This window comes from Mesoplodon densirostris, chromosome 9, assembly GCF_025265405.1.
Source record: "Mesoplodon densirostris isolate mMesDen1 chromosome 9, mMesDen1 primary haplotype, whole genome shotgun sequence".
In the NCBI taxonomy this organism is placed as follows: Eukaryota; Metazoa; Chordata; class Mammalia; order Artiodactyla; family Ziphiidae; genus Mesoplodon; species Mesoplodon densirostris.
The window spans coordinates 57866469-57893676 of record NC_082669.1 but is presented as its reverse complement, the minus strand read 5'-3'; the positions used below and the strand labels follow the sequence as shown (position 1 = coordinate 57893676).

The window sequence follows — 27208 nt, the reverse complement described above, 5'->3', positions numbered from 1 at the left end:
TACGTCTGTGTCTCTGTTTTTCTGCTTTGTAAATAAGATCGTCTATACCAAGTTTTTCAGATTCCACATATATGCATTAATATATGATATTCTTTCTCACTTCACTCTGTATGACAGACTCTAGGTCCATCCACGTCTCTACAAATGACCCAATTTCGTTCCTTTTTATGGCTGTGTAATATTCCATTGTATATATGTACCACATCTTCTTTTTCCATTCCTCTGGTGATGGACATTTAGGTTGTTTCCATGTCCTGGCTATTGTAAATAGTGCTGCTGTGAACATTGGGGTGTATGTGTCTTTTTGAGTTATGGTTTTCTCTGGGTCTATGCGCAGTAGTGGGATTGGTGGGTCACATGGTAGTTCTATTTTTAGTTTTTTTAAGGAACCTCCATACTGTTCTCCAAAATGGCTGTATCAATTTACATTCCCACCAACAGTGCAAGAGGTTTCCCTTTTCTTCACAGCCTCTCTAGCATTTATTGTTTGTAGATTTTGTGATGATGGCCATTCTGACCTGTATGAGGTGATAACCTCATTGTAGTTTTGATTTGCATTTCTCTAATAATTAGTGATGCTGAGCATCTTTTCATGTGTTTGTTGGCCATCTGTATGTCTTCTTTGGAGAAATGTCTATTTAGGTCTTCTGCCCATATTTTGATTGGGTTGTTTGTTTTTTTGATACCAAGCTGCATGAGCTGCTTGTATATTTTGGAGATTAATCCTTTGTTAGTTGCTTCGTTTGCAAATACTTTCTCCCATTCTGAGGGTTGTCTTTTCATCTTGTTTATAGTTTCCTTTGCTGTGCAAAAGCTTCTGAGTTTCACATGGTCCCATTTGTTTATTTTTGTTTTTATTTTCATTACTCTAGGAGGTGGGTCAAAAAGGATCTTGCTGTGATTATGTGATTATGTTTAATTTATGTCAGAGAGTGTTTCGCCTGTTTTTCCTCTAAGAGTCTTAACGGTATCTGGCATTACATTTAGGTCTTTAATGCATTTTGAGTTTATTTTTGTGTATGGTGTTAGGGAGTGTTCTAATTTCATTCTTTTACATGTAGCTTAGAGGATTATGTTATATTCCTTTTCTGTGAGAAGGCAGACCTGGAAGGACATCACATCTCCTAGCCTACTTTCTTATGCATGGTTATGCATCTGAGTCTCCCAAATAGATTAAATATGTCTATGTCCTATTTTAAGATATCCAATAATAGAGTAGTTTTTCAATTATAAGTAATTTAATCAGTTCAGTTATACAGTTGTATTGAACAATGTCTTTTTGCTCTCTGCTTTACACCAATTTCAGTCCAGTGAAGGAGGCACGGAAATTCCGATTCAAGGCAAAATAAAAAACCATGGTACTTAATGTTTTACTTAATACCACTTTATGTATTTGAATCAATTAAGCCTTTTGAAATAAATATTTAATTATTTAACTGTTAATAGATACTGAAAGAATAATATTAAGATACAAAAGGAAAAATTAAATCCTCTGCTAAGAAATACAGTATGAAGACTAGTAAAGCAGAGGTAAGAATTTTGCTGCTGTTATGTGTAATTTCCATTTAATTAGTTTTTATATTTTTGTGTTTGGCAGTGATGTGCTAGTCTTAATAACAAAATTAGGAAGATCACTAGTATCATTTGGGGGCACTTAGATTCACTTTGCATCTTGAAGGAAATATTGAATTAATAGAATTTATAATTTAAAACTGAAGAAGATAATGTCTTTAAAATATTGACACCATGTTCCATACGTAAGAATTTTTCAGATGTTTCTTCAGATTTTTAATGAAAGTATTATTGTAAAAACTAAAATAAACTTTTGAAATATTTCTTTTATGTCTTATTTAATATAACAAAAAGCTCAGTTTTAATCTGATTATGAAGGAACTCTTGCTTTTCAATTTTTATATATGACCTTTTGTTGTGAGCAGTAGCACTTGTAATCTATTTGCAGCCCTCAAGTCTGAACTTGTTTAGAGTTTAAACATGTGTGGACTTGTTAACTCTCTAAAAAAATAAATAATTGACTTGCTAATGTTTGCTTCCTTGTAAGAGCAACCTAGTTTATGAAATTGAAGGGAAATTTTGAGCCAATGTGAAATCGCTTGAACTTGAGTGAATATTAGACTAGTTCGTAAAAATGAGTTCCCCTAAGATAATGTTGAAAGAAGAGGTCCTTTAGGTCTACACTGTGATGATTCAGTAGTAAAATACATACATCCCGCTTAGAAGACCAGGGACTAAATCTTATTTGCTGCAGCTTTTTTTGGAGCAGTGTGTTGTTACAACAAGAACACTGGATTAGTATGAGGAGGTCCTTGTTCTAGCTCACTGTGACCTTGAGCAAGTCTGTTAGCCTCCTGGGGCCTCACTTCAGTTTACTCATCTGTTAAGTGTAAGAGTCAGACAAGAGTCAGTGGTTTCCATTTAGAACCCCCGAGATCTTCAGGCCACTGGGGCAGAGGAATGCTCTATCCTATCACCCACCCTGCTTAAACTGAGAAGCTTCTTACTATCTGTATGGAATGAACATGGTAAAATCCATAAAAAAAGTGACTGAAGACCTTTTGAATAACCATCATCTACCATGTTTAAGACACAGATCTGAGTGGTTGGCCAATCTGAAATCATGATTCTTTTCACCAGACTGGTCATTCTGAGATTTCTATTGGCATTTTATAAAATTGCCCTGCCAATTTATCTTTTTCTCTAATTTTTCCTGCCAAAGACTAGTTATAATAAATACAGTACAAGTTTGATGTTGTTCTCATTCCTTTATTTCACTGGAATAAACAAAGTTCTGTATCTTCATTGGAACATATTTGATTATTTTTATTCATTTGTTTATATCTTCAAAATGTTATCAGTAAAATACATTAAGCTGGTTCACATCTTCATATTTTCTAAGTACTTTAACGCCTATTTTTTATTAGCCATTTAAAAAATTAACATTCAGTGGCTTTTTATAAGCCAGTTTGTTTTATATATCCTTTGTATTTTGTGTTTGAGATTTGCTCCCATGCAATATATAGTATCTTCAGGTTTTTTCCTCACCATGGATTCCTTCTCTGTACCCTAAAACATGCTGATATCTTCATAATAAAAAAAAATTGTTTTTTCTCAACTTTGCTCCCCGCTTAAGGTAAACCGCAACAAACTCTATGAGAGATTAGACCAGCTCTTTCTTCCACCAGCTTTGGTTTCTGTTCCTATAGTACCAAAGCTGTTCTAAGGACAGCAGTGACCTTCTGATTGTCACATCCAGTAGCATCTTCTCAGTCCTTGTCCCGTTTGACTTTCTAGACAAATAGCATTATTGAAGTCTCTCTCTTTCTGAAGCATTCTCTCGTCTCCTGGAACATCTCTCTCCTGTCTTTCTCTGACTTTTTTTTTAACAAAGGTTCTTCTGTTGGCTTATGCTCCAACCATGTTTGTCCTCTTCTCACTCAATATTGCTCCTAAAGCAAACGTGTCTACTTCCAAGGTTCAACTCTCACCTTTCTACAGTGCCTCCTAAGTCTCTACAGACCCATATTTCCAGAAGTTGACTTCCCTCCTCCACATAGCCCATTAACACTTCAGACTGATCATTTGTCATGCTTACTCTGTATACTTTCTCCTAATTTTTTAGTATTTCTTTTAATGACTCTTCTGTCCTCTAAGAATCATCTAAGCTGGAAACCCAGAGTCATCTTTTACTGCTTTTCTTTCTCTCTTGTCTTATACATTCAGTTTTTTCCAACCTGTGACCAGCCCCCCCGTCTGTCTTTAACATTTCTTATCTGGGCAATTGAAATAGTATTCTAACCAGACTCTTCTCCTTCTCCAACCCTTCCTCTGCATTGCTGCAGTTTGCTTCCTGATTCACACATTTGGTATTATCTTCCTGCTCAAAAAACGAGTTACTTCCCCATTATTTATAACAAAAAAACCCAGGTTCCTGAAAAATTTAAGACCATTCACAACTTGGATCCAGCCTACTTTCTAGCAACCTTTTTTCTGCTCTCTCCCCTACCTCATCCTTGCTTTGCCACATACTTGCACCCCACAAAGCTGCCTTGATTGCCCATTATATCAGACTATCATCTTTCCTGAGATTTGTCAGATTCTCTGTATCCATTAAAAGGAAATGTCCCTAGAATGCATTTAATTCCTTAGATAAAGATGCTATATTACATAGGTATTTTTAGTTTTTTTAACACCAGTTGTAAACTAATTTTTCTTGCTTCCATAACTTCATCAAAAATATCATTTATTTTCTAGACTACATTAATTTTATTTACTGGCTTTGTAATATACATTGTTCTGTACTTTATCTGAACTCATTCTGAATTCTAAGATCATTTTGAACTCATGAATATTTATAAACTGTTAATCCCTATTATCAAGACATTCAGTTTTGAATATGTGGAATAATGTAAGTAAATACCAGTCTAGTTGTTGTTTTTCAGTTTTGAAAATAAAAATGCAGAATGAAATTGTATTTGCTGCTACACTAAGAATTAGATAAACCTATGTAGTAGCAAACATTTAAAGTCATTTTCTCTAGGGACTTCCCTGGTGGTCCAGTGGTTGACTTTGCCTTCCAATGCAGGGGATGTGGGTTCGATCCCTGTCGGGGAGCAAAGATCCCACATGCCTCACTGGCCAAAAAACCAAAACATAAAACAGAAGCAGTATTCTAACAAATTCAATAAAGACCTTAAAAAAGAAAAAAGGTCCACACAGTGTCATTTTCTAGAATGCAGTTTTGGATTCTTCAGCCAGTGACTTACACAGAGGAGGTGTTTAGTGAATCTTGAATTGTGCTGGGACTTCCCTGATGGCACAGTGGTTAAGAATCCACCTGCCAATGCAGGGTACACAGGTTCGAGCCATGGTCCAGGAAGATCCCACATGCTGCAGAGCAACTAAGCCCATGCGCCACAACTACTGAAGCCCAGGAGCCTAGAGCCCGTGCTCCACAACAAGAGAAACCACCACAGTGAGAAGCCCACGCATTGCAATGAAGAGTAGCCCCCGCTCGCTGCAGCTAGAGAAAACCTACGTGCAGCAGTGGAGGCCCAAGGCAGCCAAAAATAAATAAATAAAATGTTGAATTGTGCTGAGTTCAGATTTTGTATCTGAAACCGCATCTGATATCATTACTACATGAGATTGAGAGACTTCCATATGACATCAGCTACTTTAGCAAGACTTTTTAATAAATAGCTCTTATTCTCCTGGGTGATTGTATCAAACTGAATGTTTATTCCAGGTACTTTGGAAATTACAATTTCTTGTGACTTTAATTTGTTAACTTTGTACAGTTACTGATAAGAAATATCTACTACTTGTAATAAAAGAATAGGTGATTCCTCTTCAGGAAATTTCATTGTTCGATTGTAGCATGCTGCCCACAGGTAAGTACTGTATTCCCTGGCAGTGATAAATAACATATGCTTTTATTTCAGTTTAGAGAAAACGCTTCTAAAGCTTTATCTTCTGCCCAGGTAAACTCAGTTTTCTTTACATAAGAAAAAAGACTAGTGTGGAAACACAAGTCCATAGTTAAAATTAGAACTGCTTATTAGTCTAACCTTTTCCCAGGATAGCTATTACAAAAGTAGCAAGTTGCAAAAAGATTTTAGTCCCTTTTACTGTCTAGCCGATCAGGTGATGCTGCCCAGTATAGTGCTTAGAAATCAAAGGGTCTGTTCCATGCAAAATCAAGCCCTTCTGTCGTTCCATACACCTGGAATATCCCATTGCACAACGTTTTCTTTTCATGTTGTTTAGATATTTGTTTTTCATTACACCATGTGTAATGTCCTTGCGGATAGGAACCAAATCTTGCCACCTATGTGTCTCCATTACTTAGTAAACCCTACGTGATGGGCATTTAGTAAATATCTGTTGAAAGGTGTTTTAAATTTTTTATTAAAGAAAAAATACTAATTATCCCAAATATTAATTTCTGCCAAGCCCTATTAGCTAGCATAGCATTATTCTTCCCCTTCTTATACCTGGTAGGTTATCAAATAATATTACATTCTGTATTTGCCTATTTTATTTGTTTTGTTGCAGTGTTAACTAAGATACCTTATAGTTCCAATGATTTCAAGTTTTAATTTGATTTTATTTTGTAACCTTTTTTTTTTTTACTATAATTATTATAATTGATTTATACATTTAAAATACTGTTTTTCTGGTTACAGATGAATCTAAACCCTCTTATTCTGGAAGTGATATACCAAGGAGTGACAATAGCATGTGGTCCAAAGTAACTGAGGAAGGAACGGAGCTGTCACAGCAGCTCATGAGGAGTGGCTTTACTGGAAATGAAATAGACCCTGAGAATGAAGAACTTATGCTGAACATTAGCTCTCGACTACAAGCGGCAGTTGAAAAACTCCTAGAAGCCATAAGTGAAACTAGTAGTCAGGTAACCTCCTTATGTTGCTAATATATACTGAGTTGGAAATAAGTTTTCTTTTAAGCCAGGGAACGAGAACTAAATGTTTTCTCTTTACTGTCTCACAGAAATCTAGTTTGGTTCCCCTTTAATAATTGGTTGTCTTTGTGACAACTAATTGCTGATGGAGTCTTTAAATTCTAAAATTCAATGTTTTAATTTTCAGATTTTTCTAGACTCTTACACATTACTTTTTTTGATACCAAAAGAGATTTTAACTTTACTATTGTATGAAATATTCCATTATAATATATATTATTTATTTGAAGGAATGGTATAAGGAATCTCTAAAGCAAACTGTGTGCTCAAGTATGTCATAGCAGTACTATTAAATATAACAGATCAAGCTTACCATTCCTTCCCGTGATTTTTACATTCTTTTCACAAATATGATTAGAATACCTCACTTTACTACCTTGGTAGGAAATTAGAGTGAGGGACAGTTTCTACATTGAAGTATTGTTTTCATAGAACTTTTGAGAGTATATACCATTGTATTTATACCTTAACTTGCAATTTTCTCTGTCTATAAAATTTTTATACTCTGTATAGTAATTGTCTCTTAAGTACTCTATGCAGAATTTTAAAAATTGTTTGCTGTTTTAAAATGAAGTAATTTCACTTATTTTAAAAATATTTAATTTAACTGTAGAATCACAACTCTTAATCAAATGAGTGCTTCATTGTCATAAGCTACAGGGCCAGTATTATTAACATTTTTCACTGATATCTTTATTCAGAGTATTCTAGATCCCATGTGCATTTTAAACAAAAGTTGAGAAGTTGAAAGAGTATCTTTGATCTCTTGCTATTTCTTATGTCTGGCCTCCATTGATGCTACTTTTTTTTCTTCAAGAAATTATTCTGTTTCTGCAGTAGCAATGACTATTGGATGCTACTCTCCTTAGTAAACTGAGCCAATTCTGGCATTTTCAGCTGTTGCTTTTCAGCACTTTTAATGCTTGAATATGCATCATAATTATTCCTTTTATCCTGTGAAAGTCATACAGATGATTCTATACTGAATTTCTACATGATCTTGCTTTTTTTTTTCTTTTTTGCTTATTTCAGCCACGTTGGTATTTAATTTCTGTGTTTATCTTTTATACCATGAGAACAGCTGTTAATACTTTTCCTTTTTTGACCACTATTAAATACTCTTGACCTGGATCTTGAGCTCTGTTAATACTGTTGCTGCTACCTGATACTCATTGTAATTTATGGACAATCTAGTTAATGCAATATATTTGTCATTTGACACGCCCCATGGAAAAAGGGTATATAAATCAGAAACGATCAGTGGTTGGACTTGTTCCTACAGGCTACTGAAGAGAAACTTTCCCATAATCCATTAACACTGTCAACAGACAAGTGCGGGAGATCCACCTGAAACACTCAGTCTTCCAGGCTAAGATTACAGCTTATCAAATCTGTTTATGTGTCCAGGTAGTGAGGTACAGTAGGAGCCTGATGATTCTCCATTTGTTAAATACTAAAGCGGCAATATGTTATGTAGATTTTACTGTATTGTTTTAGTTTAAATATCACTGAATAGATCACAGAAATTTTGCCCAGAGCAGTAAGTAGTTCTCAAAGTGTGGTCTCTAAAGCAGCAACATAAACATCACTAAAGAGTTGTTCTGAATGTAAATTCTCAGTCCCCACCCCAGACCTACTGAATGATGGGGCCCCCAAACCTGTGTTTTAACAAGTCCTTTAGGTGATACTGATACAGACTAAAGTTTGAGAACCACTGACCTAGAAATTATTATAATATTCACATTATTCTAGCGGAATTTTGAAGTGTTCTACTAATATCTGTTATATAAAAGGTTGAAGTAGTTGTTGACACTTGATATAAAAATCATTTTTCTTAGATGAATTATATTTTTAAGGCAGTGGGAATAGGAGCTCTGTAAGATTTTCTTTAAATTTAGTTCAGTTACTACTCTTCAATGGAGAGATGTTTAAAGACATTGACTTCTTCAGAATATTCTCATTAATAACTAAAATTATTCTGAACATGATGAATATTTTTAACAGTCAGATTGATGCAAAATAATCTGTAGTCCTCTTTGTGAAATGACTAATATTCCATTTTCTTTTTAATGAGTCATTATTTGGTTCTTCTTCATAATGGAATATTTCCCTTTTATCTTGATTCTTTTTCACTTGTCATAAAAAAATCTAAAACAGAACTGACACTGCTATATCTTTTTTTTGCTTGCAGTGAAAGAGAAATTCAGGTAAATAGCTCTGCATAGGATACCCTGAGAGTAGAAAAGAGAGCAGCATCTGACAGTTTAGGGTAAGGTAAGAACAAGTAAAGCTTATTGGAGGACTCGATGCTTTGAGATGACTCACTTATTCATCAAATTTATTGAACACCTGGTACGTAACAATTGCTCTTCTAGATACTGGAGGTGCAGCACTGAACAAAATGTACAAAGTCCCTACTCTCACAGAGGTTACAATATAATGGTGGGGACTGATAATAAATAAACATAGTATGCCGGATGGTGATACCTACTGTGAAGGAAAATAAAATGGGGGAGGTAGACCATGATGGGGGAAGAGGACATTTTACGTAGGAAAATTAAGGAAGACCTCTCTGATACTGTGATAGTCAAGCATCTACCTTAAGGAAGTATGGGAGACAGCCACATAGGTAAGTTGGGGAAGAATGTTTCAGGCAAAGGAATAGTGAGTACGAGGCCCTGAGGTGGTCATTGAGGTGGCCACGTGCTAGTTCTTTGTGTGGTTGACAAAGAGGCCAGTGTAGCTGGAGCAAGAAGAGTGGACAAAGTGTGGGAGACGAGGTCATAGTGATACCTGGGAACCAGATCACATGGAACTTGGAATTTAATTCTTAAAGAGAGGTAGTCATTGGGTACAATTTTTTAACTTGTCATTTTGAAGTAATTTCAGACTTACAGAAAAGTTGCAAAACTAGCACCAAGAGTACCCATGTACTCTTCACTCAACTTTCCCTAATGTTCACATCTTGTGTAATCACACTATAGTTATCAAAACTTAGGAATTAAAAGTGGTACAATACTATAAACTACAGACTGGATTTTACCAGTTTTCCCACTAATGCCCTTTTTCTGTTCTAGGATCTATTCCAGGATCGCACATTGCATTTAGTTGTCATGTCTTCATCTTCTCCAGACTCTGTTAGTTCCTGAGTCTTTCTTTGCCTTTCATGACCTTGACACTTGAAAAGGACTGGCCAGTTATTTTGTAGAATATCCCTCAGTGTGATTTTGTCTATTTTCTCATGATTACATGAAGCTTATTCATTTTTGACAAGAATACCACTGAAGTTATGTGCCCTTCTCTGTGTCAAATCGAAAGGCACATGTCTTAATTACAGGTGCTGTTAATCTCGATTACTTGTGGTGTTAGCTGGGTTTCTACACTGTTTGATACTATGCAAATTTCCTGTTTCTCTTTAAACTTCCATACACTAATCTTAGCATCCATTGGTAGATCTTGCCTGCACAGTTATTACTGTGGTGTTCCAGTGGTGATTTTCTATCATCATTCATTCATCATTCCTTCATTTATTGATTGGAATTATTCTGTAAGTGCTGTTTCTTTTTTCTATTATTTATTTATTATTTTTTTTTGCTGCACGCAGGCTTTCTCTGGTTGTGGCAAGTGGGGGCTCCTCTTTGTTGCAGTGCGTGGGCTTCTCATTGCAGTGGCTTCTCTTGTTGCAGAGCACGGGCTCTAGGAGCGTGGGCTCTAGAGCGCAGGCTCAGTAGTTGTGGCACACGGGCTTAGTTGTTCCACGACGTGTGGGATCTTCCCGGACCAGGGATTGAACCCGTGTCCCCTGCGTTGGCAGGCGGAGTCTTAACCACTGCATCACCAGGGAAGTCCCAAGAGCTGTTTCTTCACTCACATTTATTTACTTAACTAATCGAGTTTCATATGAACTCATAGCTATTCATTTTTTTCAGTGGTTTATAATCCAATACTACAGTAGTTTGTTTTGTTCCAGCTTTGGCAGTAAGAACTCTTTCAGGTTGGCACTTGTGCACTTTCAAAATGCTTACTCTTTTGAGCATTTGCACTATCAGAGACTCCAGGCCCATCTTGTATTTTCCCTGCCCCAGCCCTAGAGTCAACTACTTCTCCAAGGAATTCAAGTTCCCTTTATTGGAGAAAGATAATTAGAAACCAAGACCTGGGTGCTATATGTGCTTATTGTTAACTAAGGTGTTATGGTCCTCTCAGCAGACAGTTTGAAAATATATGTAGTGTATTAATCCTTGCATATATATTTATTTTTATATCTTTCTGTATCTATAATAGAAATATAATTTCATATCGATACCTCCAGTCCCCATCTAGTACCACAGCATTCTTTCTCCCCTTTCCCCTTTCCTTTTTAACTTTGTTCTCCAAAGGCGAGAAACCAGGCTCTCATAATCTACAGTAGTTTTATTCATTTGTTAAACATTTATACCCATAAAGTAATTTCATACCCATATATACCCATAAAGTAATTTTACAGTTGCTAACCTATATCCCTGTGAAAAACAAATTTACTAACTAGAGTGCAGTATTTATGTACAGTAGTTTTTGGTTTTTAGCCTTACCGTACACAATTAAAATACTGTTTTTCAAAGTATCATAGGTTAACTCTTTTCTCCCCATGCCTTTAGTGTGGTTTTGTTATTCACTTTTAATACAATAAGAATTATTTATTATAATTTTTATTCCATTTTGGGTTCCCCCACACTTTGGTTAATTTTTTTAAAATTTACATATGGTAAATTTCATTTGTGCATAGACAGTTCTTTTGGTTGTGACAGATGCATAGAGTTATGTGTCTACCACCACAAACATAAAACAGAACATTTCTATCACCCCAAAATTCCCTGGTGCTGCTCTGTTCTTTTATAGTCAGCCCCTCCTCCACCTCCTGCCCTTGAAAATCACCAGCTGCTTTCTGTCCCTATAGTTTTGTCTTTTCCAGAGTGTCATTAATGAAATCATACATTATGCATTATTTTGGGTCTGGTTTCATTGTCTTAACAAAATACTTATAAGATTCATCTATGTGTGTTAATACTTTGTTTCTTTTTAGAGCTGAGGAGTATTCCATTGAATGGATGCACCCGTATGTTTATCCAAAGGACATACAAATTGTTTCCAGCTCTGGGTCATTAGAGATTTTTCAGCAACTGATCTAACTTACATTTACCAAAAGGATCACTTTGACCCCCTTGTTAAATATAGACTGGGGGGATGGAGGGGTGCAGGACAGAAGCAAAGAAACCAGTTGGAGAACTTGCCCAGGCTTATAAGTTAGGTGTAAGTTAGAATTTGAATCCAGGCAGTCTGGCTTCAGGGTCCATGCTCTTAACTGCCACTTTTTCTGCCCTTTGAAAATGAAAGGAGTGAATCATTCTGTCAGTTACTGCTGACAGGTCATGTTATAGCCTGAGGAGTAGATTTTGAAATCTGGGAGGTGTGTGTGTGTTGGGGGGGGTCGTTGGTTACTTTACAAGAGCAGTTTCAGTGAAGTAATGGAGGTGAAAGCATAATTCAAGAGAAAATGAGAGGGAAAATGAGTCTTTTAAGTAAAGACTTACAAGACAAGTAGAAACTAAGTGGGTGAGTCAAGAAGAAAATTTGTGGCACATGGCATAGCATGTTGGTATAAACCAGCATGATGTGTTTGAGGATACTGGGTAGTTTTGTGATATAAACATCCAGGGTGGAATGTGGGGAACAGAGGGTAGAAGGATAGCGGTGGTTAGCACATAGTCCCTTGAGGGCTTAGTTAAGGAGATTTAACTTTATGCTGAAAAGTGTGGGGGGTCATTGAAATATTTTTGGTAGAAAATAATAATATCAAATTTGTGTTTTAGAGAGAATTCCTCTGGCAGCAGTGGGGTGAATATATGGGCAGGAAAATAGTGAGGAGAGATGCTGAATGTGCAGAAACAGGAGACTCTTAAAATATTCCAGTGAAAAGGGATAGAAATCAAGTTAGGGCAAGAGGGAAGTGATTTTAAAACTTGTAGAAGCTGAATTTGATAGAAGTTGGTGTGACATTGAATGTAGGGGATAAGGAAGGGGAGAGGAAACCACACGTGAATCCTTGACCAACTAAGTTGTTGGTGTATTTCCCTTACTGAGATGGGGGATGCAAAAGAAGTGAATAACGAGTTCAGTTTTAGGTAATCTGAGTTTGAAATGCGTAGAAGGAGAAGATATTCCCTAGAATCTAGAGTTTGGGAAACTAGATTGGAAGTTGTCACCATTTTTTCTTTTTTGCGGTACGCGGGCCTCTCACTGTTGTGGCCTCTCCTGTTGCAGAGCACAGCCTCTGGACACGCAGGCTCAGCAGCCATGGCTCACAGGCCCAGCCGCTCCACGGCCTGTGGGATCTTCCCAGACTGGGGCACGAACCTGTGTCCCCTGCATCGGCAGGCGGACTCTCAACCACTGCGCCACCAGGGAATCCCTGTCATCATTTTAAAGACTTTTGAAACCATGGTTTTCGAGAGTGTACAGAGCTAATTTTTTGTCCTGGTGGAGTGCTGAGATTTAAAAGAGAATAAAGTTAGATAAATCTACAAAAGATATTGAGAATGAGAGAGGAAAATCAAGAGAATAGTGTCATAAACGCCAGATGAGGAGTGATTTTCCGTAAGTGTCAGATACCACAGAAAGGTAACGGATGCTGTGGATTTAGTGTCCTTTGGATATTTCAGTATAGGTGTCATCAGTGACCTTGATGAGAACAGTTTCATGGAGTTGATAGAGGAGAAATTCAAAATTCAGACATTTACAGAAATAGAGTTGAAGAAATAGAGATAGCAATTTCATGATACCTGGCCGTGAAGAAAACAGGAGACCATTAGCTTGAAAGGGGCAGAATGTTTTTTTGAAGATTCAGGTGTTTATATTGAGTAGCAATGGAAAAGTTGAAGATGCACATCAGAGAGGATGGGCTTTGTGGAGCCAGATCCTTGGGGTAGGTGAGGGTGGAATCTGGAACACAAGTGGAAGCTGTGGCCTTTGGATCGGAGAGACTCTGCCTCCTTTAAGGTTGGTGAGAGAAGTTATTGCCAGTGATTGTGGGCTTTTGTTTGGAGTTGGGGAGGAGTTTCACTGAAAAGGCCCTGTAGTCTATGTAAATACTGTCAAATAATCAAGGTTCTTTCTTTCCTTTTTTTTTTTTTTTTTTTTACTGGTTTGGTTTTATATGTTATATAATTTTAGTGGGAAATCATGATTAAGTCTTGTACTTAGTTTTAAGTTTAGGGGCTGCTTTAGGTTCCATAGATGCATCTTGCTTTAATAAAAGAATTAATAAGCGTTTTCTTTACTAAGTATCAGGGTATCTGCCTTTATAGCCTGATTTCATAATATCTTTTATGAGTATTTTACTTTATGTATTTGATTTCACAAGTGATTTGCCCAATGGCATGTCAAAATCCATATAATAATATATTTACTGTGATGGATTTTACTTCTCTTTTGCTGAGACAGGCTGCTATAAATATTGAATATATTCAGGCTTGTATTCAACCTATTGCAGTTTCTTATTGGTTGGGATGGCTTTTGTTGGGATGGCTTTTGTTGGGAGAGGAGTAAAATTGCTGAAAGTCTAGTCTCAAGCCCTTAGAAAGTTAATCTCTTTAACATTATCTTTATTTAGTAGTGTCTTTGTGGTTCTGCAGAGAAGTTTTATCTTTGAGAGTGTGGTTTTAGATTCCTTTTCTTTCTTTCTTTTTTTTTTTTTGGCTGCTTTGCAGCATGTGGGCTTTTCTCTAGTGTGGAGAGTGGGGGGAGGCTACACTTGGTTGTGGTGCACGGGCTCATTGCAGTGGCTCCTCTTGTTGCGGAGCACGAGCTCTAGGTGCTTGGGCTTCAATAGTTGTGGTGCACAGGCTCAGTTGTTGTGGCTCGTGGGCTCTAGAGCTCAGGCTCAGTAGTTGTGGTGCACGGGCTTAGTTGCTCTGTGGCTTGTGGGATCTTCCTGGACCAGGGCTTGAACCCACGTCCCCTGCATTGGCAGGTGGATTCTTAACCACTGCGCCACCAGGGAAGTCCCTGTTTCAGATTCTTGATTCTTGGGTCAGGTAGAAATAGGCATCAGTCTGTTATGTGGAAGTAGTGTTTTAGCAATTAAAGTTTTCCAGAATCCAGAGGTACTGTTTAGAGCCATAGGAGATTATTTACCAAGAGATTCTTTCAGGCGTTAGAAGAAAACAGTGAATGAGGAATTTACTCCCAAAGAAATGATTTTTATTATAGGCAACTCTCATGAATTTATTAATAATCATTTTTTAGAATAATGGAACTTAAGGTACTTTTCTATATTTTCTCCAAAAAGGAGCCTTTTTATGAGGATGAAACAGTAGTACTGTAAGTTAAGATTTTGTTTTGTCATTGTTGTATTTTAGAATATAAACTGTGGGCTTCCCTGATGGCACAGTGGTTAAGAATCCGCCTGCCAGTGCAGGGGACACAGGTTCAAGCCCTGGTCCAGGAAGATCCCACATGCCGCGGAGCAACTAAGCCCATGTGCCACAACTACTGAGCCTGTGCTCTAGAGCCCGCGAGCCACAACTACTGAAGCCCACGCGCCTATAGCCTGTGCTCCACAACAAGAGAAGCCACTGCAGTGAGAAGCCCGTGTACTGCAACGAAGAGTAGCCCCCCACTCGCAGCAATGAAAACCCAGTGCAGCCAAAAATAAATAAGTAAAAAGCAAATAAATTTATTAAAAAAAATAAAAATAAAACATAAACCTTAGTGAAGTGTTGAAATACCTTTGCCATTAGGTGTTGCTCCCAGCATGTGTATTATAAGCATCAGGGCTCTGTCAGGGTATTGTAGCCAGGATTCAGTCTATTAAGTAACTTAAAAAAATAAAAAATAAATCAAAATACAAAAGAGAACAACAGAAGTGGTTTACAGGTTGGGGGAAATATTTCTAGGGAAAAGGCTAAATAGCTTGATATTGTACAATTAAAGTAAAGCTAAAAACATAACTCTATACTGCAAATTAATAGCCTTCAAATATACATTAAAATCTTGATTATCTGAAACCAGGGGATAATGAGCTAGTCTGGTTAATTAAAAGGGTGTCCTCTTTAAAATTGAAATTATTTTAACTGTTTTTGATTGCAAAGGGTTTTATGTGCTTTCTAAAATTAAAAATATATATATAATTTGAATTATTCCAATTCAAAGTAATCTATCTGGACATCAATATATATAATATACCATCAGTTAATATGCTGTTTTGGGGAGAGCTATTTGCCCCTATCTTAAATCGTCTTTACTGCTGTTTTGAGTCTTTTCCCCCTTTAATTTTACTCTGTTTTCTTTGTGGTTAGTTTCTTAACCTTGACTTATGGTCCTGGTTATAAGGGGGTACACCTTACTTATAAATTTTTGTTTTACATGGATAAACACAGGTTTTACATGCTTTCAAAAGTAGGGAAAAATAGACAATAATTTGAATTATTTTAATTCAGGGTCACCTTTCTGAACATTTAGTATAGTATGCCATCAGTTAATGTACTGTTATGAGGGCTGTTTGCCCCATTCTAAGTCATTTTTTTTTTTAAACAGAACAGGAGTATTTATTTATTTTTAAATTTATTTATTTATTTCGGGCTGTGTTGGGTCTTCGTTTCTGTGTGAGGGCTTTCTCTAGTTGTGGCAAGCGGGGACCACTCTTCATCGCGACGCGCGGGCCTCTCACTGTTGCGGCCTCTCTTGTTGTGGAGCACAGGCTCCAGACGCGCAAGCTCAGTAGTTTTGGCTCACAGACTTAGTTGCTCCACTGCATGTGGGATCTTCCCAGACCAGGGCTCGAACCCGTGTCCCCTGCATTAGCAGGCAGATTCTCAACCACTGCGCCACCAGGGAAGCCCCCTAAGTCATCTTAATCTGTGGCTTTTTTGAGTCTTTTCCTCCTAGTTTTCTCTTTTCTTTGTAGTTAGTTCTTGGCTTGACCTAAATGTTTCTGTTTATAAAGGGATATGTCTTACTTTCAGGGTTTTGTTTTTGCTTCAAATAAGAGAAATTGGGGCTTCCCTGGTGGCACAGTGGTTGAGAATCTGCCTGCTAATGCAGGGGACACGGGTTCGAGCCCTGGTCTGGGAAGATCCCACATGCCGCGGAGCAACTAGGCCCGTGAGCCACAACTACTGAGCCTGTGCGTCTGGAGCCTGTGCTCCGCAACAAGAGAGGCCGCGACAGTGAGAGGCCTGCGCACCGCGATGAAGAGTGGCCCCCGCTTGCCACAACTAGAGAAAGCCCTCGCACAGAAACAAAGACCCAACACAGCCAAAAATAAATAAATAAACAAATGTGGGGTTAAAAAAAAAAAATAAGAGAAATTGGACACCAGGTTATGAAAATAAACTTATTCTCAGAGGGAGCTGAGAAAGAGTATTTTGAGAGGTGTTTGATATGTTGAACATGGGTCCAGCCAGTTCATAAAGTGAACATCTAGGATGTTGATGATTTTGTATCTGCTGAAGCCCCAGTAAAGTCAAATTTAGCTGCACCAGTGGTGTGGTTAGATCTCCATCTTGTACAGATGTTATGATGGTTTCACAAACTAACTGGAGGCGTCACATAAGAAACCATAATAAACAGAAATTTGTCATTGCCTAGTCCAGAATTCTAGGAAGCAGCTGCCCCTCCACTACCCAAACCATATCCCTGTAGATTCTGAGCTTTCCATAGAAAATCTTATTTTCTCTGCCCTAATTATTAACTTACTGTGAAGGGTTTGAGTATTGACTCCTCTAAAGAGATTTTGTATAGTGAAAGTGGCTATAAAATTGATTTTTGTTGATGTGCTTGCTTTAGTGTGGGTTTTTCCATAGTAGATAAAGGTTTTGTGAGTTAAGGATACTTAGTTACTGGGTAGAGAAAAGACACCACAATGAAAGGTTTTTCATTTATTTAAAACAACTTTCACTATTGAGGATTTTTAATATTAAAAAGTATGTTGTTCATCTTTTAAATTCTGAGAAGCTGTTTTATTCACTATTGCTGAGGTTTCTGGAGCTACCAAAAGGCCATTATACACCACTTGTGCTTTTAAGTTTTAGTCAGAGTTCATAGGATACCTTAAGTGGTATAATTACCAATTATTATATACAATGCAACTTTTAAAAAGAGGGGTTTTTTTTCCTTAAGAATTACTCTGTAAACAATTCAGTGTGGAAATAGTTTATAACCGATGTTATAAACTATCTATGTTTAGTTATGTAAACTATGTTTAGTTTTAATGACTCCTCAAAAGAATGAGTATTATTTTAAGGAAATATCAAAAGGAAATACTTAGTTTTCCAGAAATAATTATGATTATTGGATATAGTTGAAGAACTAATTGGTAATGTGGACTCAAACCTACTTGTTTTCACATTTTTAAATTAAAACAATTTTTTAATGGAATGGAAAAACACTAGCTTATCTTAGAAGCATTATAAACTTACCTGGATATCCTTTTCAGAGCTCTGACGTGGAACTTGGATCCTGTTAGGCAGGCTTTTTTGTGGGTGTATGAATTCAGATTCCACCTGTCAGTGTACCTATAGGTAAAGACATTAAGTCACACCCTCTGTTCTGACCTTTCCCCAGGGGACACTGACTAGAATTCTTTGGCTCAGCATGAGAGGCTATTTGAATAGCTCAGTTCAGAAGAGCACTTTGTGAAGCAGCAAGAGCAAGGGAAATAATGTTGCAACTACATTTTTTAAGACTGCTGCTATGGAGACTTAAAACTTGACTTTCCCTACCAGGTTCTGCTTGGAAGGCTTTTATTTCCACAGACATATTTTGATACCAGAAGCAGTTTTATTGCTCAGCTAATTAGATATTTATATTTTTATTCTTCCATTCTTCAACAATTTAGTAATTATTCTAATTAAAAACGTGTTTGCTTTTAGTTTTGTTTTTTTGTTTTTGTTCTGTTTTTTTTGATGAAGACTGCTGGAGATCTAGTTCTTTTTAGATTTGTGGGTTTTTTATTTTGTTGTTTAGTTGTATGAATTAATTTTATAATGTTTATTTGATAGTGCTAAGGAGAAATTTTCATACTGCTATGGTATATCTGGATAAACTAAACAGAACTTTCTTAGTGTAGTGGAATACTGGTACAGCAAATGAGGGAAATTAGCAGCTACAACTTCTAGAATGGATTCTTACAGGACCTGTTTGACAGCTGTCAAACTTAGTGGCTCGTGGTTGGAAGAACAAGATGAAGACATTTATGAGGTTGAATCTCGGGTGCCTTTACCACATCCTTTTCCTCTATGTGAACATTTGGATGAAAATAACTCAGTAATTGTTAATACTTCTATTTTTCATTTTATTCATAAAAGAAATGGGCATATATTAAAACTTATTTCCAAAATTTCCCTGCCTACCCCTCCTTATTCAGTAAGTATAAAAATTTGGTTTTTTATAGTTTTATTTTATGCTTTCAGTTTTTTATACATTTAGTTTAAAACTGTAATGAGAAATGAACTTTAAATGTCTTTGGTAAGGGCAAATGGAATAGAATCTTGTTTTCTTCTTGTTTGGTGTGTTACTACTCATTCATCCTGTAATGATTAATGTACTGAAGTGCTAAATTTTGTCCACAGCCCCAACTTGGCTACGTTTTTCATTCCCGAAAGCAGAATGAGATAATATTTCAGTTCTCCCATGCCAGGCAAGCTGTTTAAAAATATCCTGCTTGTCCTTAAGAATCTTACTTCTATATGCTTATGATGCCAATCCTGAGTAAAAATGGAATGATTATATTTGAAGGAATACGCATTGTCATACCTAAAACAGCTAAGTGAATTGTTATTGAGCCAGTTAGGAAATGTTTACAATCATATGGCATATTGCCTGTAGTTCCGGAAAAGAAAAAAGGAAACCTGGATTCTTATTTCAGTTTTTTTGCTAACTCCCTAAGGAGCTTATTTTTAATATGCCTACTAATCCTATGAGGAAATACCTTTTTCTGCTTTTTATGTGAAATGTATGTTATAAGCAGTGTTAAGGGTATTTAGCATAGTTAGTATTTCAGTTTAATTTGACACTTAAATGTTGTGAATGATTCACTACAGGTTACTCAGTATGTTATTTGCCATTTTTTGTGACTTTTATGGCTTTAATTATATGTACTAGCTAGTATTTAACAAGACAGATGCTTTCAGAATAGTTTTGTTACCTCCCCTAAAGCTTTTATATTAAAGTGACAGATTAGTTACTAATGATACATACTTTTAATGTAGTAAGTTTATTAAATTATGTGAAAATGTTGAATATGATATTTTTATATATTTCACATTATTAAGTATTAGGTTATAGGTATTATATAACTATTAGGAATAAACTGTGCCTTAACTGGATGGAAGAGGTTTTTTTAAGTATAATGTATTTAAATAAATATTTATTTGAAGGAATTTATTTATTTGAAGGAATCTCTTATTCCATTAAATGTGGGTGCCATCTTCTGTAATAAGTGAAATTTGTTTCCTAGATCTACTGTATTTGAGTCCCAGCTTTTTTGTTTTGCTTTGTAAAACTGAAGTTACTTCTGGTGGTTTCATAGTAATATTTAAACGCATCTTAAGGCAGGTTTAGATCTTGTCAGAAAATAGAATATAGAAGCCGACTTACTTTTCTTATCTAAAGCAAGTGTTTATTTTGTTGTAAGTGCATTGTTGTATTTGTACAGTAGATTTGAAAAAAAAAAAAAAACTCATATCCTAATTAGTTAGAGCTATGAACTCTTTTAGAGATTTCATATATTTCAGGCAACCATTTTACAATGTACAGAAAAAAATTACATATGTACATGTGAAAGCAATTGATTTATTTTTAAAATATAGGCTGTGACTAAGTTCAGGAGCAGGGCTTTTTATAAATTAGTTCATATTTTATGGTCATTTTTTAATTTTAAAAATTAATGTATACTGGGTATCCACATTTAAAGGAAAAGTCTTTTGCCAGTCAAAAGTAAAAATATATATAAAGTTTTATCTTTGTTCAGGTAACAACATATTATTACAGATATTTTAGGAAATATTTTGTGATTAAAATGCATGCTTAATTTTCCCTTATGAATCTTAAATGTGTATGCATATTATTTTCAAGTAATGGGTTGTGAATGATATTTAAAACATCATATTAAAACAAGAATAATTGCACAATAGATATGTGAGATACTGATTTATCCAACCACAAAATGGTACCACAAAAAGTTGTACTTAATAACTCTAAAATCTATTTGCTATGGTAAATTTTTTAAAATGTAATGGTGTTAATATTAAATACCAGAAACATTTGTGCTCAGTTTTTCCCCATGTAGTTGTTTTAATAAAAACAGATAAAGCAGGTGCTAGCAGTAAGAAGCCCAGAAAACTAAAGCAGAGAGTGCTTTTCTGCAGTTTCATGCAGCTGATAACAGTGATCACTGTTTTTGAGCGCTTTGGCCTTAAGCCGGTACTTGACTGTCATCTTAAAAATTGTTTAAGGGCCTCCCTGGTGGCGCAGTGGTTGAGAGTCCGCCTGCCGATGCAGGGGTTACGGGTTCGTGCCCCGATCTGGGAGGATCCCATATGCCGCGGAGCGGCTGGGCCCGTGAGCCATGGCCGCTGGGCCTGCGCGTCCGGAGCCTGTGCTCCGCAACGGGAGAGGCCACAACAGTGAGAGGCCCGCATACCGCAAAAAGAAAAAAAAAAAAAAAAATTGTTTAAGAATATGGTCAGTATATGCCAATGACAGCATTTTAAGGAGGCTGTGTTTATAGATAAAGCCTCTATATTCTAAGGTTTTGAAAATAAACTGAATATTCATTTAGAGTTTGGTAGATGTTTCACAAATGGACAGAAGTATAAAGCTTTTAGTTAAAATATGGGTTGAACTTCATTTTGTTGTGCCACTATGATTTTATTCATTGATGACATTGCATTAATCATTTATTATTAGTTCCCCACAGTGTACAGCAGGAGTCGCAGTCAATAAGTGTTAAATACGGAAAACATAAAGCTTATCATAGAACACATAGTTACATAAAATTCTTTACCAAATACAAAAAGAGCCTGTGTATTATTAATTTTATATCTCTCTTCATATGATAGCATACAGATCTAGTGATGTAAAGTGGTTTATTTTCAAAAGAAGCTTTTTTTTTGTTCAATAAAATTAGAATACATATCTTATGGAAAGTTGTACACAGCTAATCTACTTATCTACTGATTTACCCTACCTACTAGTACTAGCATGCACTAGAAATATTAAATGACTACAATTCAACAGTATATCTTTATTTTCAGTTAAAATTCTTTTTTTTTTTTTTTTTTAAGCTTTAATGGGGAATGACACTGGTATTCTTAACACTTTTCTTCCTTCACGTCTACTTTCCCTCTTTGTTTAGCTGGAACATGCGAGAGTTACACAGACAGAATTGATGCGTGAGTCATTTAGACAGAAACAAGAAGTGACAGAGTCCCTTAAGTGCCAAGAAGAACTGCGAGAGCGCCTTCATGAGGAGTGCAGGGCCAGAGAACAGCTGACTGTGGAGCTCAGTAAGGCTGAGGGTGAGCACCCTGCTATTGGCAACTGAGGGTGGAGAAATTTCAAGTCTAAAAATAAATTGTGGTGCAAGCCAGGTTTGGAAACCACCAGTCTACTTTTAATTTCAAATGCCCGTTGAAAAGTAGTTATAGTTTGTCTTCAGAATTCCTCTAAGCAATTTTAAAAACTATATATATTTTTTAATTATAAAAAGTACTTAGTAGAATTATAGAAAGTATTTAAAATTTTAGAAAATACAGAAATGAATGATAGTGAATTGTTACCATAATCCCACCATAAGACAACTGTTATAATTTAAAGATGAGGAAACTGGAGCAAAGAGATGTTAATAAATTGTTCAGTAACCACTAAATCGTGATTCTAGGCTTTAAGCCTGTAAAGCTCCATGCTGTTTATATCCTACCATGCTGTTGTGGGTGTTGGCCTTCTGGAATCACTTAAAATATCAACTTTCTCTAGTATATTTAAAATGTGATTCAGTTCACAAGCATCTGATTTATATTAAACGTTCCAGGAACCTATCTATTTATATCCATTTAATAAAGTGTGTTATACCTACATGATGTGATACGTTAGCGTAACAGAAAATTCAGAGGAATTACTTATTTAGACACATATTTAATAAGAAAAGGCTGTATTGAGCATACCATAGTTACTGCTATCATCAGCAGCAAATTCATTCAAGATTTAATAGGTTGGAATGATTTAAAATTTGCTTACAGAACACCTTTTATTTATATAAATATAATGGTAAAATTTGAAATAATAATTACATTCCTTGTTAATTTTATTTTGTAGGTGTCATTGATGGCTATGCAGATGAAAAAACACTTTTTGAAAGGCAAATTCAGGAAAAAACTGATATAATAGATCGTCTTGAGCAGGAGTTGTTATGTGCAGGTAATAGATTACAAGAATTAGAAGCAGAGCAACAGCAGATCCAAGAAGAAAGAGAATTACTGTCGAGGCAGAAGGAAGCTATGAAAGCTGAGGCAGGCCCAGTTGAACAGCGTATGTATTTTTAGACTTTATATGAAACATTCCTGAAAAGTTCAAGATGACTTTTTCCCCCTTTCAGTGACATTATTTGTATATTTTATACAGGGATTGAAAAATAATAAGAAAATCTACCTTATTGGTAATTGTCTTATTAGCCAACCATGTGGAATCAAATTTTTTTTTCTTTCTCCTTTGGCATATTTTGACAGAAAAAGATAATTCTTCATTTATCCTCAAACCTCTGCCTAAAGAGAAAGCTGCATATAATGAGGCAGGATATTTTTTAAACTGTGTAAGATTTAGTTCCTTTAATTGCAGAAAGGCAGCAAAATGTATACTTGGATTAACTAAGAGCACTAGTAGTGAGCACGTGAGGTGGATTTCAGCCTGCAGGATAATAGATTGAAAAGGTCACTGGCTGTTAGAAGCAGGTTGACATCTAGTTTAATATAAGCAGGACTTCAAAGAATAAATAAGTTTACAAATAACTTAATTTTTTCTTAAATGAGACATTAGGTAACATCTTAAAGTTTGTTCGGTGGTAAAAATAAATAAATGTCAGTCTTTGTAACAGTGGAACTTTAAATCCTTTTAATCATATCTTCTCACTTTTATATTACACATGCAGTCAGATTATAAATGTGTAGTTTTACTAATTGAATTTTATCAATTTAGAGATACAGCATACATTTTTGTAATATGGTGAAGTTTTTCTGGTTGCTCAAATTTGTTTAGCACAGGTTTAGGGTTGGAATTTTTAATGTGGAAAGTATATGTATGATACATGTAAAATGTTTAAGAAATACTGATACATCTGAAAATGTTACCAATGATAATAATCAGTGGTTTCAACTTTTACTTCTAATTCTTTTGTGTATGTGTATTATTCTATTTTAGGAAATAGAAGACATGTAAATTATCATATTTTTGTTCTGTGTGTGTTTTTTCTTTCCTAATAGGACTAGTAGATGCTGCAGTCGATGCAGCACCTGGAGCAGGTGTGTTTATACAATTGCATGGCCATTGGGTGACCCTTGGATTTTTCAACCAACTAACATATCTCTAATTTTGCTGTTTTGTTTCATACTTACAGTTTTTCTATTTAACAACAGAAAAACTCTTCTTACAATAAAAATACATATTTATATTTGGAATTAACAGTTGCGATTCATAGTGACCATCATCTTATTATATCTGTTGTTCCACAGAGCTTAAGACCATTTCAGTTTTTTAAAGAAAACGTTGGTTTATTAAAAGTTTTTTCTTTAACAAATATATTAAACTTTTACAGCCTTTGAGTTTTCAAAATACTCTGTTCTAAATCAGGAAGTATGAAGATGATGGTATCAATAGGATCAGTGAAATTTAATAAAGAGACTTTCTGGTTGATTAACTTTTATATTAACATCTAAATCAGTATTGTTTTAAAAGGAAAGCTGTTTTCTGTAGATTTCTAATCGTGAGAACAGTGTTGACAGACCAGTTAGCGTAAAGACTCTAGAGTTATATTCCTTCCATTTTCTTCATTAGAGAATTGTTCTACTTTGCTATATGTAATTTATTATTGTATGATTAATATTAATAATAATGGCTAACACTTATATGTAGTGCTTACCATAGTCTAGGCACTGTTCTTCACATATATTAACTCATTTGATTCCACAGTAACTCTTAGAGATCAGTACTGTTACTATCCCCAGTTTACATATAAGGAAATTGAAGGACATCATTTTAAGTGTCGCAGAGACTAGTGGCAGTTAGGATGTGAACTCACAGTCTTTGCTCTTAAGCACCACACCACACTACCTCTCATACTTGTCAGTTTTCCCGTGATACACATACATGTGAGCATGCAAGACTAAGTCAGGAATATGGATCTAATAAGGAGTAAGGCTAACAGGAAATTCTGATTCTAGTTGTATTTCTTTTCTGTAACTCTTACTTGCCTTGGTTAAAGATTTACAGTATTTGATCTCTGTGTGTATTGTGTATGCATATAAAAATGACTTTATGGGTTTAAATGAATTGATTTTTGCCTGAGTTGAGTTCTTTCTGTGTTTGAATTTGGTTAGACTTTGCTCTTTTCCTTATAGTGAAAGTGGATTTTGAGGGGGTCATTTGCTATGCTCTTTTCACAAAAATATTGTTTTTAGTGACAGGACGTATTCTTTTTGTTAAGTCTGTACAATTTTATTGATACTAGCTTGCTTACTTATATAGGAATATGTTATTTTGATATTTTCATAAGAGTATTTTCCTTTTTTACATGTGTTTGAAGTAAAACTCGGCTCCTTTGTTTCATGAAGTTAAAATTTGAATACAGTTATGGGAGGTTTTACTATCATAACATCATTAATTGTGATTTAATGTAGTATATTTTTGCACTTACAAACAGAATTACTACAGGAGACAGAAAAACTGATGAAGGAAAAACTAGAGGTACAGTGTCAAGCTGAAAAAGTATGTGATGACCTTCAAAAACAAGTGAAAGCTCTAGAAATAGATGTCGAGGAACAAGTCAGTAGATTTGTAGAGCTGGAACAGGAAAAAAATGCTGAACTGATGGATTTAAGACAGCAAAACCAAGCACTGGAAAAGCAGTTAGAAAAAATGAGAAAATTTTTAGATGTAAGTATTCTCAACATTAATGTTAATTTTCTCAGTGGAATGCTACTTGCTACTCTTCTAGGTTGTGGATTTTAAATTATGGAGGGACTCTTAAATTCTGATATTTCCATCTATATGTGTCATCTACTAATTAATTGAAAAGTACTATTTCGATTAAAAATTCTAGTAATTTTTATTGTGCAGCTTTCAGAATTAAAAGCAGTACAGGCAGATTATAAGTAAGCCCTACCAGTTAGTCTTTCCAAATTCATAGTTAAGAAGTTTGTCCTAGTCTTTTTCTTAACCAATAACCAAAGCAAGTTAGGATCCTAAAAGCTAATTGGCCACCACTGTTTAACCCATAAGAGATACACACACAGGTAACAAGTGTGCCCTGGAAGCAAAGGACTGGAACAGTTGTCATGCTGTCATTACTCTCTTCCAAAAAGATGTTAAGTCTCTAATTTCACATGGATTTTCTTCCTTGGGATTTCATTTAAGCCATGTGTTATCTTCACAGATCATAGAATAAGATTCTTACACATTTTATAATTTTAGATGTAAAACCTAGATTAAAATGAAAGAAATTGATTTACTACACAATTTGTTCTACTTTTTTTGTTTAATGACTAAATTAATAGTGGAATTCCTCCTTTCTTCCAAAAAAGTAAATTCATTTTAAGAAGAACATATGTATTTCATTCTGTGTTTAACATTACTTGAATTTTTAAAAGTGTTGTGCTTCAGATAACATTTAAATGCTTAAATTTTTGTTGAAGAGCCATAAGAGGTTATGTACCATACAACAAATGTTATCTTTTTAAACCTTTTTGGTTTGGGGTATTCCCGTGATCATCAGTTGTTTGTCTTCAAACAAAACTGTGCCTACAATTAAAGGGAAGTAAGGGAAATACTAGCTTCAATAAATATTATTTCTTCAGTTACTATTATTATTAAACTTCAGGAGCAAGCCATTGATAGAGAACACGAGAGAGATGTATTCCAACAGGAAATACAGAAACTAGAACAGCAGCTTAAGGTCGTACCTCGATTCCAGCCTATCAGTGAACATCAAACTAGAGAGGTAAGAATTTTACTGATACTGTCTACCATACAATAATTTGTATATTATGTGTAAAATAAGATGTATATAATAAAAAACTTAAAAGGAGCTCTTTCTATTGTATATAAATCTTCAAAATCAGAAACTTAAATACTACTTCAATATGAGAAGGTTCTTGAAACCCTAAAAACTCCAAAGAAGTATAAAATACCTATAAACTCATTGTAGTAAAATGTTATTTACATTCTAATTTAATAGAAGGAAACTGATGTAGAACAGCCTTATCTATTGGAGCAGTAGAAAAGTTATCAATCCCCACAGAGTTTATAGTTATTCATCTTGTTCCTAACCTTTTTAGATTTTGAAAAGTAGCTGTGTGTTCGTTGACACTCAAAAGAATATTTAAGCTCTAGAACTTCCTGTCATTTCCTACTATTTGCTTTCTTATATTTAAAAAGAGTGAGCTGCCTCATTCATGAAACTTC

At 35.3% G+C, this 27208-nt stretch overlaps 1 protein-coding gene across 7 annotated transcripts in view; it reads left to right on the top strand.

Annotated features, from left to right (window-relative positions):
* AKAP9 (A-kinase anchoring protein 9) overlaps positions 1 to 27208 on the top strand; it is a 150828-nt gene that overhangs the window by 87835 nt on the left and 35785 nt on the right. For all 7 annotated transcript variants that reach the window (XM_060108824.1, XM_060108825.1, XM_060108820.1 and 4 more), the window contains 5 exons: positions 6204 to 6430; positions 21894 to 22056; positions 22853 to 23065; positions 25449 to 25681; positions 26625 to 26744. In XM_060108824.1, coding sequence (XP_059964807.1) covers positions 6204 to 6430; positions 21894 to 22056; positions 22853 to 23065; positions 25449 to 25681; positions 26625 to 26744 — 956 coding nt within the window. The remainder of the gene's footprint in view (positions 1 to 6203; positions 6431 to 21893; positions 22057 to 22852; positions 23066 to 25448; positions 25682 to 26624; positions 26745 to 27208) is intronic.